Source organism: Balaenoptera ricei, chromosome 18 (assembly GCF_028023285.1).
Source record: "Balaenoptera ricei isolate mBalRic1 chromosome 18, mBalRic1.hap2, whole genome shotgun sequence".
NCBI lineage: Eukaryota > Metazoa > Chordata > Mammalia > Artiodactyla > Balaenopteridae > Balaenoptera > Balaenoptera ricei.
This window is the reverse complement of record NC_082656.1, coordinates 69,644,893-69,661,606: the sequence shown is the minus strand read 5'-3', so window position 1 is coordinate 69,661,606 and position 16,714 is coordinate 69,644,893. Positions and strand designations below refer to the sequence as shown.

Below are 16,714 nucleotides of genomic sequence, written 5' to 3'. Positions count from 1 at the left end.
GCTGAGACAAAGCAAAAAGTAGGAGCAAAAGGTGGCAGGAAAGCACTGGATGTGAATTATTGGTGCAGGTGAATTGTTTGGCTGAGCATAGAGTATGCAAAAGAGATTTGAGGGACAGGCTTCTTGAGGTTGTTCATGGCAACCACTGAGCGCTGGGCTGAAGCTGTTTGGGTCGTCCTTGTGGCATTTTGTAGCTGCTGAACGTTCTGAGGCTGAGCATGGCAGGATTGGAGAGCTGGGCTGCGGGAAGCTTAGCCTGACCGATGCGTTCAAAGAACCTGAGCTGGGAGATCAGTTGGGTATGTTAGAAATAGTCTAAGAGATTCCTCACCTAGGAATCGGGTTGTGGTGATGAAACAGAAGGAAGTGGACGTAACAGCTGTTCCGTGGGATTGGTGGAAAGGCTGTGCAAGTGATTGGGGGCCGAAGGTGAGAGAAGGCTCAGAACATGATGAGCTCAGGTACTGGGTGGACGGTGGTGCCATTCAGAAAATTCCAGAAGACAAACCCAGCAGCACCAGTAGGGAAGCACTGGGGCTTCGTGGCCAAGAGCCTGGAGTTTGGAAGTAGACAGTCTGGATTCACGGTTGACTCATGAAACTGTAGGGGCCTAGGTTTCCTTACCTGCCAAATGGGGAGAAGAGTCTTGGCTACTTCAGTGGGCTGCAATAAGCGCAGAATGAAGCAAGGCCTTTGGAACAAAAGCCACTGAGCAAGCACTGGCTAACCGTTAGCTTCTAGGGTAGGGGTGATGAAGTCCAACAAAGTCAGCCAGTGGAGAGAGGGCTTGGTGGAAGGTCTGGGAGTTTTTCTTCTGGAGGTAATGGTGGGAGACCGACATAAGGATTTTTCTGGAGGCCTTTGGCAAGTTCGGAGGGGAAACTCAAGCCTCCAAGAGTTTCAGCTCTCACCCTGGAGCTCTCAGCTCAGGGCAGGAACTGGAGGCTGGACCTGTGGCTTATAAAGCATGAGAATGGCAGGCCTCCCCTCCCAATTTGGGACATCAGTCTGCTTTGGGAGCTGGGGTCTGGTCAACCTCACTTCCTCAGCCTTTATTATTATAGGAGCCCAGGTTCGGGAATCTGCCCCTCCTCTGCCCTCTGCGTCGCTGCAGGAAATGTCAGATTTTGACACTTAATCCTGACTCAAGAGAGATAAGTCATAGGATTATCCCTGTAATATAATGATAATAAAATGCATATGATGATTTTGTAAAATTTTATAAAACTTTTCCTCATAACTTTATTCTTGTCATTTTCATAAAGTACAATAAAATATAAACCATGTGAATTAAAAAAATGAGATGAGCTTAATCCTCCTAAAACCTGTTTTCAGCAGTTCAAACTAGTAGAATAGTCTGTTTGTATAACTTTATTTTTTAAATTTTTAAATTTTTTATTGAGGTATAGTTGACATATAACATATTAATTTCAGGTGTACAGTATAATGATTTGACATTTGTATCTGCTGCAAAATGATCACCACAATAAGTCTAGTTAACAGCCATTGCCACACACACATAGGTACACATTTTTTTTTTTTATTTGTATAACTTTAAAATCTTGATGCTGAATAACAAATATGAAAGCACCTTTTTGATGTTCAGCAGTTGTGTTACATGGATGGAATTACATGCTCCTTTGCGGGGCCGTGTTTACATTTCAAAATTAAAGTGGACTCCTATTTACTAATAGGCTGTGTTCCGAAAGTTCATTTGAAAGTAGTTTAAAATGCATTTCTCCCATACAGTCAATGTCAGATATGTTGAGTAGATTGCTGAACAAGCTGTAAGAGCCTATTTTTAAACACCTAAATATAATACGTATTTATTTGTATATTCCTATTATATGGATATGTGTGTGCATGTGTATATTTGTATATGCCTAAAATAGAGTATCAGAAACACCCTTTAGTAAATTAAAAGCCAGACCTTCAAAGTAGGAGGTAGTAAATCCGAGGTAATACGTGCAAAGCTCTTAGATCTGTGCCTGGCAGCCCAGTGAGCACTCAGGAATTGTTGCTATTACTACCCTCCCCAGTCGCCCACCCTGGGGTCTGGTGGCAGGATGAAATGACCCCCGTTTTGTGGGAGCAGGTGGAGAGCTTTCTGGGCAGGTGCCCCACGTCAGTCTCCAGGCTGAAGATGAGGGGCCCAGGCACCTCCTAAGTCAGACTTTTGGTTGCATTTCATTCTGTGCCTAATGCCTGACTGCTGTGGTTAGTTAGCCCTTCAGCCAAGACCTGACCTTCTCCATGAAGGAGCTTTCCCTCTGTTGGTCGGATGGGGTTTGCTTTATCCGTGCTGCCTGCGGGTTTCCTTGTGTGGGCACAGTGACGTTTCCCTGGGAAGTCACCCGGAAGCCTCATCTCCGCTGGCCACTGTCCTGGGGTGGGATTGGGAAAAGCCCATCTTCGTTTCTCATCTCCTCAGCTTCACCCTGCTGACTCTCTGGGAGCAGAACTAGGTCTTGAAACGTGGTTTAGGGACACGAAGGTGTATAAGAATGGGTCTTAGTCTGCTGCTGACCCCAGGATACCTCTCCTTGCCTTTTTACCATTCTGGTCCTTCCACTTGAAGACCCTGGGGCTGGCAAGAAGTGGGAATCCCAGGGCCCTGGGAATTTTTTATGTTTTTATCTTTGGAAATTGAATATTTTCAATAATTTTCTATCTAGCCACCTGGTCAAGATACAAGGAAAATATTTTTAGGGATAAGTGAAGAAGATCTTTTGCAGTTGTGTTCTTGTGCCTTAAAAAAATCATGTCTGGCACTAAGTTGATGAGCAATAAATTTTAACTTTATTATTTAAAATGTAATTTCCTGACAGTGGAGTTAACAGAAAATACGTAGCAAGGGAAGATACTATGGAAAAGCGGCCAGCTTTAACTGGTTGCCTTAATATTTTTTTCCCAGTAAATTCTTGCTATTTTCGGCATGGTTAAAATACTGTGGAACTATATCTTTCAAAATTGTTTGAAAGGAACTAATTTTACTTTGCTGTCGTCCTATTTGTACTATTCTTATTTTTCCTCATTAATAGAACAGGCATTCTCATCGCACATACTGGAACCAATAGAAGAACTTTCAGAGGAAGAAAAAGGTAACAAAGAGCTTGATCAGGGTTTATATCTGCATCAACCACATTTAGATGCTAAACCCCAAGCCTTGGAAGTATGATTCAGTGGTTTTTATCGTAGTGTATCAAAATTAGGGAAGACATTTAGGTTTGGATTACATTTTCAATCCACATGTAGTATTCTGTCATCTTGTTCCCCTAATGTGCTGTTATATTTTTCCCCCGCTTTACTGTTTCTTAGTATATGAATAAGAAATTTCCTGTGTCAGTGAACTTGAAAAAATATTTTAAGCCTTTATGTCAATGCAGAGATTTTTTGATCAGATGACAAGTCGACACAGTTATGTGGCAGATTATACAAAAATATTCGTATCACAGTAGTTATTTCTCATGCCCTGAATCTATGAAATGAATAGGTGAAGTGCCCATTTCAAAAATTGCTTTTAATAGCAAGGAAGGCATAATGTCTAAGCTCTGAATGTGGAATATTTACATGCAGAATATCTTAATGGCAGAATTTGGGAGCTGTTACAGGTTTGGGGAGATAATTAAAATTATTACTGCTTCCTCATTTTATTTGGTAGTAATAATAAAACTTATTTTCTATCAACTAATCTTTGACGCTTATGAATATTTATTTACATTATTAAGAATATTTTCTAATGCTAGATTTATCCTAAAACAATTATGTTTGAATCAGTTTATCATAATTTTCTCCTTAGTAATAATAATGCTTTACCATATTTCACTTCTTTAGGAGAAAGCAAATTGTTAATATTTACATGGGCTCTGGTTTTGTCATTTTTGTTAGGAAGAGAAGTAAAATTATATGTTCTAATATGTAAATTCTTGATATTTGTTATAACTTCTTATGTGTTCTCTAGACTTTTTCCAATTTTTTTGTTTGTTTGTACAAGGCTACAAATTGAGAAGGGACTACATCAGGCATATCTATAACATCTACATGATGTGTATTTTCATTTTACTTGCATGTAACCTGCTTTCTCTCTCCTACATAAGTATCATTTACTGATGTCTGGAACACAAAATCCCTTGTTCTCAGAAGAATCTATGAAATGTGTCAGGTGGTTCATAGATAGGGTCCAAAATTTTGAAACTGGAATCTCAAGTCATACAGTTCACACTCATTTAAAAACGAGTCAGCTGGTTTCCAAGAGGAATCCTGATTTGTCCGTCATCCCCATTTCAGTTCCAGGTTTCACCCACTGCATATTCTGCCTGTGTGTTTCTTTTAGAATTCTACCTAGACAATGTTAAGGCGTGAGTTAGGGATCGTTGACAGCAAACACCATCATCGGCTGTTGCCACATTTAGGGAGCTGAGTTGGGAAAGAAAATAATCTTTGCCACCCTCCACGTGTTCAGACACAGCTCTGGTGAGGGATGGGAAAGTGCTGAGGACCGCTGAGAATAGCCGAGTCCCAGCGCACTGTCACAGAAACCAGCGACCCCATCTTTCTAGTACCTCCTTGGAGCCAGCGTGCTGGCAGCAGATTAATTGCCATCAATAAATTCCTCAGCTTGTACAAACATTTGCAGACAAATACCTGTGCAGATTAATCTTAGCAATGGTTTGCAAACACAGTACAACTTTTTACCAAGAAGTAACTCATATGAGACTATTTCTTCATCCTTACTTTCTGACAGTTGTGTCGAGGCTGACTTGATCTTGCTGTTCTGTAGGATGTTAGAATGTGAGGGCCAGGAGGGATCTTAGGGGCTATTTTATTTTTCAGAAACTTGAAATATGGGGGGATTAGGAGCTTGCTTCAGGTCGTCGAGTTTAATTAGTGACAGTGCTGGAACTAAAGTCCACGTTTTCTGTTTTCCGTAGTTTAATGCAAAGAACAAAGCGATGGAGGAAGGCAAACTGGTCCAGCCTTTGCAGGACTGGCTGGGTGGCCTTTGGGGAAGTCTCTTTACCTCTGGCTTTAGAGTCCTCGTGTGAATAATGAGGAGATTGAGTACTAGATGATCAAGTCCCCTCCAACTCAGAAATTCTGTTGTGTTTTGCTTCATTTTGCTTTTTGTGCGTTTGTTTGTTTTGTTTTTTACTACTTGCTTTGTGCTACAATTATTTGCTTACCATAAATGGTGTGTTGTAAGTCTGATGTAACTGATCACACGTGTGGGTTGTTGTGCGTTAGTCTGGCCATCTGCTTGGGCATGCTTTAAAATTTTTAATTAGAGGAAGTGCTGATCTCTAGAATATTTTGTCTTGTTGATCTTGGTGAGCAATACGTGCTTTATATAAAATCTTCAGCTCTGATTGTCTTTCAAGTAATTCATTTCACCTTTACATAAAAACATTATTATTTTTTCCTATCCACTCTACCTTCTTTCTCTTGCTTCTGTCAGCCAGCCCCAGCCTTGTAAGAGTTCTTCCTATCAAGGGTTTTCTAATTATTCACAAATGGCTTTCCAAAGCTAGCACAAACATGTAAAGGGAATTTGAGGACAGAGGGAAATGTTTAATCTTCCGTCATTTGGGGGAACTTGGACGTCAAAATGAACTTGTCTTCAGGGGTTAAGGGTGAACCCAGACCAATCAGCAAATGAATTCAGTTACTGCCATCAAAGGCCTTGCAACTCTTCTAGACCGGCCAGTCCATCTGGGCATCACTTGACCCCTGCATGTGGCCCCATAACCCAGAGCCTCTCTTCAAGCTGTGCTTCTGTGTCATTCCTTATATCTGAGATGCTGGCCAAAGAATTTTCTTTGCCTAATTGGGGTGGGAGGTGCATCTCTTTCAATGGTAGCTCCATGACTTCCAGGTTCTCTCCTGGTACCTCCTTTTACTTTTAGCCCCAGACAGTTGCAGACTTGATGGCCAACCAGCAACCAAAGCCAGTGACAGCTGTGACTGCAGCTAAGCCCTCTAGATTCTGATGGATTCAGTTCCTAGGACAGAAGTGTTTTTTCTGTGTGTGTGGTTTCAGAATAGTGGAAAAACATTGGTGGGAAAACAACAGCATGAATGCTGACAATATAAAGCTTAAGATTACTTCCGATTTTTATTCATATAGAATCACATAAAATTTCATAATTTTGATTTAGCAAGCCACCGAAGCAAAGTATAGAAAAGCATCATCATGCAGGATTTTCCCTCCTATTAAATGTACAAATAGTAATTTGACCAATTTTGCCTTCAACAAAACTGTTAATTAATGAACAGAAATATTCTTTACTACTGGACTTGACTAGTATTTAGAAAACATCTTAACCAAAAGGCAAACCATTCTGCAAATCCACATGCCATCAGAACCTAAAAATTCCATCTGCTGAGGTGGGTAAGACCATGGAACAATGAAGTATCTGTGAGGACCCGCCTGCAGCCCCAGACCTAGGCAGTGGCATTTGGTGCCCCCTTCTTTGGGTGAAATTCTTTCGTTAGGAGAATAGACTTCCAAATGATAATAGTACCATTGTCACATTCTCCCAGATCTGCCTTTGGATGTTCACTAAGGGTCTCAACTGCCCAGCACTGAGTCTGTTTCCTTGAGCCTTCAGTTTCCATTGACATAAGGACTCAGTTCTTCAAGGTCATTGTAATCATGCCCCTTTCTCCAAACCCTCTTAAACTAGACATTTTTTGGTAGGGAATAAAAGGAATAAGGAAGGAAACATTAGGAGAATCTGGCCTGTTATTTTTCTTTGTTTTTAATCATAGGTTGTTTTTAGCAAAATATACTTTTCCTAAGACTTTTTAAAATTTCGTTTTCATTTTGGTAAGTATTTTGAGAGGGATAATAATCTTCACGTTTTGAAATTTTATGTGAACTTAACCTCCACCAAATTTATTATATAAAAACTTAATTATTTAAAAGACATAGGGCTTTTTCTTCATTAAATGATACCTAAATTCTAACTGCATTTAGGAGTAATGAATTCTTGAGGAAGTAGTAAAAATAATTTTAGGATAAAACGTTAAACTTCTAAATAAGTTTTTTCGATTTTGCTTCTCTAGAGACGTATTTCTCACATTATTTATCTAGCTATAATTTGATTAAGTGATCAAGAAAAAGTCTTAAAGATACTGAAGTTTTGAAGCAAACTTAAGGTATTTTTTTTTAATAGCATTACTTGACTCTTTATTTTTATTTATTTTTTAACATCTTTATTGGAGTATAATTGCTTTACAATGGTGTATTAGTTTCTGCTGTATAACAAAGTGAATCAGCTATACATATACATATATCCCCATAAGGTAGTTTTAAAAGCTACAGTACTTAAGCATTATATATTGTGCTGAATGACTGAACTATTCAAAAACTTTAAAACATTATAAATGCTTGCTTGCTGTTTAGAAGTTGTGTTTTGCCATTTTCTGCTTAGAGGTTTAATGTATTTGTTTAATTCCTTTTTAATACGTTATAAAAACTTATTTCAGGAAAGGAAAATGAACAGAAATTAAATAACAACAAGATACATTTAAGGAAAACTTTGAAGAATAACCCTTCCCTCACTAGGGAAATAAGAACAGTCTTGGAGCAGAGTTTGGTGGAGAAACTGGAAACCTTGGGGATTAATGCAGTAAGTTCACCCACTTTGGGAATATTCGCTATTTTGTCTTGTTTGGCTGCACCGCGTGGCTTGCCGGATCTTAGTTCCCCATCAGGGATCAAACCTGGGCCATGGCAGTGAAAGCGCAGAGTCCTAACCACTGGACTGCCAGGGAATTCCCTATTTTGTTTTCTAAATAAGAAAGGATCAGAGAAGAGAAGAAGGCATGTCAGTTCTGTCACATGTGGAGATCGGAGGCTAATGTGACATGATTCATTAAACACTTTAGCTGGCATTCACTGCGTGCCTGGCACCTTTCAGAGAGCTTTCCAAATAGTAACTCATTTAAACATAGAAACTAATCTCTTAGGTAGGTGACAGTATCATCTGTATTTTACAGAGAGGTGACGTAACTTGCTTCAGGTCACACGTTCGTGATGAAGGAGCCACGGTTTGCATCCAGCCAGTTGCAGGGCTGCTTACGTTCTGATGTAAACTCCGAATTATTGCCTGTTACAAAATCAGCACTTAAGCGACCCTTATTAAAGGAATGGATGAATGAATTGTATTTCACGTTGTTGCCAGATTGAATCGTTCTGTACATCATGTTATATGTACTCTTTGCTTTTTACATTTTTCATTGCATACATAAAATACACAAACTTAATTGAACAACCTGAATTTATATACCTGTGTGTGTATGTGTGTATATACATCACATGTGCATATATGTATGTGTATGCAAAAGTATGTATGTGCGTGGAATATGCACAGATATGTGCACATGTACATGTGTGCATACATGCATGCAATGCATGTATGTTTATGTGTGGCTGTGTGTAGTGTGTTTGTGTATGCAGGTCTGTGTGTATATGCACGTGTGTGGATATTGTGTATACGTGTGTGTGTGCCCAAATCTGTGTATGTATATATGTATACATGTATATACACATGTGCATGCATTTGTGTGTATCTGAATGTATGTGTTATATACACATATGCGTGTGTATACAGATTTGTATGTACATGTGGGGGGGGTTGTGTGTATGATCTGTAACCACCACCCAGATCAAGAAAGAGATCCATCATTTCCAATACCCTAGAAGACTCTCTTTGCTTTCCTTAGTCAGTATAACTCTGTACTCCCCAGCCAGAGGTAATGGCTATTCTGACTTAGTGTTTTTTTGTTCTTGAACCTCATAGGAGTGGCATCCTACACTGTGTTTTATTTTGTGTCACTTCTTTTGCTTATGATTTTTTCTGTAAGATTCATACTTACTGTTTCATTTAGCAGTAGTTTGTGGTATAGTATTCCATTGTATGAATATACAACATTTTATCTATTCTCCTGTTGATGGACATTTGGATTTTCAGTTTGGGGCTCTTTTTGGCCATTACATTCTTGTACATGTCTTTTGGTGGACATAGGCATTCCTTTCTCTTGGATGTATATTTAGGAATGAAATTGCTGAGTCTAAGAGTATACATGTTTAGTTTTAATAGGTGTAGCCAAATAATTTTCCAAAGTGTAAAAGTTCACACTGTCCCTATCAGTGTGTGAGACTTCCAGTTCCAGTCTGCATATGGTTTTGGGGTTATATATTTTATTTGGGACATTTCCTTTTATCCTAAGATTATAAAAACACGCTATATTTTTTTCCTAATGCTTACATAGTTTTTTTGTTTGTTTACTTTTTTTGTCTATCTGGCCTTTAACAATTAAGTTTGGAAACAATGAGTTGGAGATCTAACCTTATTTCCAGTTGGATCAGTTGTCTCAATAGCTTTCGTTGAGTAATCCACCCTTTCCTCGTTTGTTCGAAATAGCAGTTTTATCATATAGGACATTTTTACATACATTTGGATTTATTTTTGGACTTTCAACGGTTCTGCCCTTTCAACTATTTTTTGTATTCCTTTGCTAACACCATACTGGTTTAATTTTAGTAACTTTGTCCTGTACTTTAGTATCTGTTATAGGTCATGCCTTTTTCATTAGTCTTACTTCAAAAGTTTCTTGGCAGTTCTTCTATATTTTGTTTTCCAGTGAACTTTAGAAACAGCTGCTGCAGTTCCAGAATAACCCCTGTGGGGATTCTGATTGGAATTGCCTTAAATTTTGTGTATTATTTAGGAAGAACTGACATTTGTACAGTATTGGGTCTTTGCATCCAGCTGCAGGGTACAGGAAGACATATTGAACACCTGCTCACACAAACAGGTGGCAGATCCATAATGACAGATTGTAGGATGTGAAATGAAGGAAAAGTAGAGGGGAATGAATAACTGAGGTCAGAGAAAACTTCTTCTTGGAGGTGGCAGATGATCTGATGATGGAGATTTCTGTCCTGGGCAACTGGATGGGTGGTGGAGCCGCTTCCTGGGATGGGGAAGACTGAGGGTAATGGTGGGGAGGAGATGGGAGTGTGTGTGTGACACTGATATTGAATAAATGAATAAATAGCTCTTTAACTGGTTTTCTTCTGTCTAGATACCCTTCAAATCCAAAAGAATTTTCTCAAATCACCTCTTAAATTATGGCATTTTCCTAATTGAAAACCTCTGAGGGTTTTCTCTTACCTGTGGAATAACCAACCTTTAAGCTTTTCATTTTGGCATCAGTTTCCTTTTCTGCTCTCCTCACCCATTCCTCTGTAGCATTAACCACTAGACATGCCTTGACTGTTTCTGTCCCATTGCCTGCCTTTCCCGCAAGGTGATCCCACCCATCTGGAACACTCCCTCTTTCGACTTGTTTCACTCCACCCATCCTTCAGGCACAGCCCATCCTCCCCCTTAAGGCTTCTTGGCCCAGTGGGGCCTCTGACAGCCCCTCTCCCTGAATTCCTCTAGCCCTTGTGGACTCATTCGGTCCTTGTCACACACCTTGCAGTTGGTTAATCAGTCACACACACGCCTTCCGTGCATTTGGTCCTGGCCCCTACAGCCCCATACCTTAACCAGTCACGTACAGTCATACACACAGGTTATGTGTCCCACTGCACCGTGAGCTCCTTTTGGGACCGGGACCGTGTGTCATATGTCAGGGCATCCCCCACCTTACATGCAGCAGTAAGGACGAAAGGTTGGCATGGTTAATGCTGACAAATGTCCATGAAATGAAAAACATCCCAGGATAATTGATTAACTTAACATTTTATTCCTTCAGGATATACGTGGTATTCCAAGTGACCACTTGAACAGAGTGCTAAGAACCATAGAATCAGCAAGACATGAGCGAGAAAGACAAATACCTAACATTCAGCAAATTCGTGAATTCCTTGAACGTCAGGTCAGGTGTAAAACTGAGGAGAGAACACTACTGTCCACAGGTAAGCCTGCTACCAACTGCCATTTCATTTCTGCAGATGGTAGCAAAATAGAACAACCGTTTCAAAATTTTAAATGGTTCACAAACCTTGGAACTTAACTGGCAACTCTATTATTGTTTGAACCATTAAATGTTGGGTCTTAGATTGTGTTTTTTTGTTTTTTTTTTTAATTTATTTATTTATTTATTTTTGGCTGTGTTGGGTCTTCGTTTCTGTGCGACGGCTTTCTCCACTTGCGGCGAGCGGGGGCCACTCTTCATCGCGGTGCGCGGGCCTCTTACTGTTGCGGCCTCTCCCGTTGCGGAGCACAGGCTCCAGACGCGCAGGCTCAGTAGTTGTGGCTCACGGGCTTAGTTGCTCCGTGGCATGTGGGATCTTCCCAGACCAGGGCTCGAACCCGTGTCCCCTGCATTGGCAGGCAGATTCTTAACCACTGCGCCACCAGGGAAGCCCTAGATTGTGTTTTTTACATTAAAAACCCCCTGTAGTGTGGAGTCTAGACCCTTGAGACAGGCTTGTTCGTTTCAGTGCCAGCATAGACAGTATTGTAGTATTTTATTCTGCTTTTCACGTCATGGAGACTCAAGAATGACACTACTATTCCAGACAGGTACAGTACTTCTCAAGTGGACACACTTTCAACTGGAGAAATACCCAAAGCAATACATCTTCCTCCCAAAAGCAGACAGTTGGTTAGACAAAGACCTGTTTTTACCGATAGGACATCTGTTCCAAAGTGAGTATTTTCAAGCCTAAAATTTTTTATTAACGTTCGTCTCACTCAGCTCGGGCCGCCATAACAAACTACCATAGACTGGGTGGCTTAAACAACAGAAATTTATTCTCTCACACTTCTGGAGGCTGGAAGCTTGAGATCAGGGTACTGGCACAGTCAGGTTCTAGTGAGGCTTCTCTTCCAGGACTCGCAGACGGCCACCCTCTCACTGTGTCCTCACATGCCAGGGAGAGCAAGAGAGCCCTGGTCTCTCTTCGTCTTCTTACAAGGACACTAATTTCTTCATGTGGGCCCCATCCTCATGAACTCATCGAAACCTAATCACCCCATCTCCAGATACCATCACACTGAGGGTTAGGGCTTCAACATATGAATTTTAGGGGGCCACAAACATTCAGCCCACAGCAACGTTTGACCCAACAGAGAATCACACTTGGAATGCTTACCCATCTCTCGTTGTCTCAGGGAGAGTTGCTGCTGCTCACCCTTTAATAAAGCAAAAATCACCAATTCCATAGAAATCTATTTTAAATTACATTATTCACTTACACCAGAAATATTTTTCTCTTGCTTTTAGAGTTAAGAAAAATATCACAGAAGATCATTTTCCCAGAAAGTCTTCAACTATTGCGTGAGTACTGAGGGAGCAGGGGGTGGTGATGTTTAAAAATTCTTTTCACTGAACACTTCTTTCCTTGTAAATTAGTTTGTTCATTGTGGTTCACTAGAGCCATAATTAGTACACATCATATTTAATCTGTGATTCCTTTGTTACATCTTTTTTTCTTTATCAGATATTACCTGGGTCAACAGCACTTATCCCTTGTGGCCTCCATTAACAAGTGGGACCACACCTGAGTAATTTCTGTTATTTTTCCCCCAACTGCCCACCTCCCGCCCAGTGTCTAGTAATGTTCGATAAATGTGTGATGTTGCTTTTTAATGGCTGGATCCATGATAGTGTAGCCGGATGATATTTTAGTGTTCTAGCTCCTTGTGGAAGTTGATAATGGCCCTAGACCTTACTCTCTTAGGCTCTCTTATGATACTAAGAACCCTAGCTCAGTCATTCCTTAACTGTGTGACACTGACTCAGTTGCTTGCCTGTTAAAAAGGCTCTGTTTTCTTACCTGTAATATGGGATGATGCTACCTTTTTCACAGGATAGTTCTACAAATTAAATGAGAACATATGAAAAGGGCTCAGCCTCAGTACTTGGCACATGTGGGTACTCAATAAATTGTAGGTATATTATTGTTATTAATTGAGTAAAACTAATTTTATAATAATTGAATTCATCATCATTGACTTGTTCTGGCGATATTGATGCTTTATTTCTTCATTAAGGCATTTTGTATATATACTAGAGACAGAATAAATATATTAAGGACAGTATAAATAATAATTCACCCTTCAAAAGTACTTTTCATGTACATAATCTCATGGGAAGAGCCTTATTTCACGGGATGTAGTGTAACTGAACGTTGTGTGGAATTTAGGTGCTCAGTGAATATATTTTAAATGAGTGAATACCACTCTGAATTTCTGTTTCACTTTAAAATGGGGTGATAATTCACGTGACGATACAAATGAGATTACGTATTTATGTAAAAGTCCTTTGTAGGGTGCCGTGTAAAGGTAAGCCGTAAGTAATGACACTATTTTAAAAGATGACATAGTTTTATTGCAAAAATATTTTTTTCCACTGTGAAATATTTTTCTCAGGTGTGTGAAAACCAATATTAAGAATATACAAATTTGGGCTTCGAGGATTAATGTCCTAACTTCAGCACATTTTGGTAAATACGCCATGTGGCTGGCGGGTCTGGATTTGAAATGACTCTTCGGCCTTTTGTGGCCCTGGCTGCCATCTTGTTCTGTGGCCACGTGGGTGTCTGTTATGCTCTCTGGAGAAAATTCCCACTGCTTTAAGGGACACATGGTAAATCCTGAAACTTAGGGAAACAGCGTCCCCTATTTGGGTTTTGATTTGTTTAGGACCCCTCCCTTCAGTTCAGAGGAAGAGCTCGATGATGAGGACCTCCTCCAGGCCTGTGCCTCTCCAGACTTACTTCCTGTGCTGTCATCTAAAAGCAACAAGAGTAGCTTTGGAAGGAACACCGTCAAAAGTGACACTGACTGGACCGAGGGAAGTGAAATTGAGGACTCTGCTATTTCTCCCAAGCCCACAGGTAAGCTTTTGTTATTGAAAATCCCTCTGGAAATTTTGTTTAGGACAGTGGCTCTCACCTGGGGGCACCAAGCCCTGGGAGTCAGAGCTGAGAAAGTGCCCAAGGAAAGGATGGGGCTAATCCAAAAGCTGCTGCCGCCTAAGGAAAATGGACACGGCTTAGCAGGTAACTGACGTTCACGTGGAAGGAGAGGAAGGGGTTGGGGATGCCTGGATGTATTCGTAACAAATATAAGGGCTGCTGTAACGAACTACCACATGCTGTGTGGCTTAAACTACAGAAACTTACTGACAGGAGCTGGAAGGCCAAAATCAAGGTGGCAAGGTTGGTTCTTTTTGAGGGCTGTGAGGAGAGGATCTAGTCTGTGCCTCTGTCCTTGGCTTGTAGATGGCTATCTCCTCCCTGTGTCTGGTCACACTGACTTTCTCTGTGCGTGCATCTATGTCCAAATTTTCTGCTTTTATAAGGACACCAGTCATATTGGATTAGGGTCCACCCTAATGACCTCACCTTAACTTGATTATCTCTTTAAAGGTCCTACCTCCAAATAAGGTCACATTCTGAGGTAATGGGGGTAAGGACTTCAACATACGCATTTGGGACACGATTCAACCCCTAACACTGGGTGACCTTGAGAATAACTGTTCTAATACACTGTGCTGCCTTTTGGATATGAGGCAATCCTAAAAGAACATAGGGTCCAAGTCGGTAACTGCTGATAACTTGCTAAGGAGAAGTGACGCTGAAGGGTCATTTTTTTTAAAAAAAAGAAATTCTGTTTAGTGCAATTTAAAAATTATGTATTTTAAACATATCACATGTCATCAGTTTATTGTATATAATTTGTATATACCATGTATTTATATAATTATGTAAAATATAACTAATCATTTAAAAACAACTGGTTTTGAAAACAATATATGAATATCCCATTCATGCAGGCTGCCTCACTGAAATTAAAGTTTCTGACCATGTACTTGAATGAGACCATCCTTCTTTGATTTAAAAATTTTATTCTTCTAGTCTAGAGGAACATGATTTCTTTAAAGGAAGTATTTGCAAAGCTTAGACTCTCTCAAATTGTTTGTAAGGTTATTTTGGAACTGAAGATAAATATAATTTTTTTTAAACTTTACCTATTTTCTATGGGTCCTATAGGAACCTCCATTAAAACATTAACTGGAAAAGTTGAAAAGACAGTTTCAAATCACAGAAGTGTGAATAAGCCAGTTGGTGGGCTTAACGTTGCTGAGGCGTTCATCAAAAAAGCACAAAAAGAAGAGCTAAAGGTGATATCACTTTTACTTGCTAAGCATATACAAATTCATCTTTTAATGAATATACCTTAATAATTGTATTTTTTACAGTGAAATGTAAAACAAATATAATTATTTAGTATAGTAGAGGTTGAGATTTTTACATTGTCTTGTTTTCAGTATCGTATTTCTTCCTATTCCATAGAGAATCAAAGATATTGAAAGGATAACTGGTAATAATACGTCCTATGCTTATCAAGTTTTACAGGTTTTCACAATCCTGTCACGTGTATCATTTGACGTTTGCAGATATTAGGTAGTTTGTTCACAGAAACTTGTGACTGATTAGAATCTGGGGACTTCAGATCTGAGTCTAGGAACCTTTCTGCCACCGTGGCGAGACCTGGAAGTGAAGTAGGGACTTTCAGGGTTGGGAGCCAGAGTCGGTGGAGAGACGCTTCAGGTCCATGACCCCAGCACAGGGCAAAGCCAAGCTCCCCTCCCCGAGTAGAGGAGAGGCCCTGACACGCTCCAAGGTCCCACACCAGGCACCGGAAGTGCTTCTGTGGTCAGAGACCTGGGCAGGCTCGTCTGTGTTGATGGGGTCTGCCAGGAGTAGTTGCTCTTTTCTTAATTTTTCCCTTGAATTAGATTTCATTCTTCCCCTGCTCATCTGTGGAATCCAGAGCATTTCGTCAAACTACGTTCGTAAGTTAGTGCCATTTGTGTTACACAGCCAAAAATGACAAAAAGTTACAAAAGGTCAAGAGAGAGCCGCCGCGTCTTCCTTAGAAGGGGCGCCGGAGAAACACGCGCTCCTTTAGGTCAGGGCCGTTTCTGCAGGGCCCTCATGTGATGTCTCCTGCAGTTAAATGTCTTAGTATCCCAGAGGTAAGAGCCCCAGAGCCGGCCTAGCTGCTCCTTGGGGACCATCCTGACTTGACTTCTACAATGTAGTGTTCCTGGAATTTGCTAAATTCATGATTGCTGAGTAGGAAACGTTCATTTCCACAGCAAGGAACAGAAAAAGAGGTGATTCCCTCTGCTTCCAAAGCACAGATTTCCAAATCCGTTTCATTTCCCCTCCAGAGATGACCAAATGACCAGATTGGGGGATCCTTTGAGGCTCCCGGCTTCTCATCATTTGGTGTCAGCGGCTCAGTCTGGCCAACAAAGTGGTCAGGGGGCTCTAACACGCACAGTTTCTTTAAGAAACATCCATTATTCTCCACGTATTTTTTTCAGTGTGCAGATGTGGACGATAATGATTGGGACATATCATCCTTAGAGGAAGAGAAATCTTTGGGGAGAAGAATTGGAAGAGAACAGAAGGAACCTCCACCTGTGAAGAATGAGTCAAATTCTACTCAAGTGCCAAGTGCCTGGGGTGCAACTAACCTGAAAGGGCCAAAGGGAGAAGGTTCGCTGCTTTGGTGTCTAGCAGAAGCCTCTATAAATATCTAAGCTATGCTAATATATTATCAGACAAAAACACTGTTGGCATAACAAAGATCTCGCTTTCCTTACATTATTTTAACAAGGACTGAATGTGAACAACTTACTGATTTGTATATATTTACTAATTTTCTAAAATTTA

At 40.3% G+C, this 16,714-nt stretch overlaps 1 protein-coding gene across 2 annotated transcripts in view; it reads left to right on the top strand.

Moving 5' to 3' along the window:
• Positions 1-16,714, top strand: part of DZIP1 (DAZ interacting zinc finger protein 1) — a 54,145-nt gene that overhangs the window by 35,085 nt on the left and 2,346 nt on the right. For both annotated transcript variants that reach the window (XM_059902758.1, XM_059902757.1), the window contains exons 15-22: positions 3,042-3,101; positions 7,489-7,631; positions 10,771-10,933; positions 11,540-11,669; positions 12,247-12,300; positions 13,668-13,861; positions 15,020-15,150; positions 16,363-16,537. In XM_059902758.1, coding sequence (XP_059758741.1) covers positions 3,042-3,101; positions 7,489-7,631; positions 10,771-10,933; positions 11,540-11,669; positions 12,247-12,300; positions 13,668-13,861; positions 15,020-15,150; positions 16,363-16,537 — 1,050 coding nt within the window. The remainder of the gene's footprint in view (positions 1-3,041; positions 3,102-7,488; positions 7,632-10,770; positions 10,934-11,539; positions 11,670-12,246; positions 12,301-13,667; positions 13,862-15,019; positions 15,151-16,362; positions 16,538-16,714) is intronic.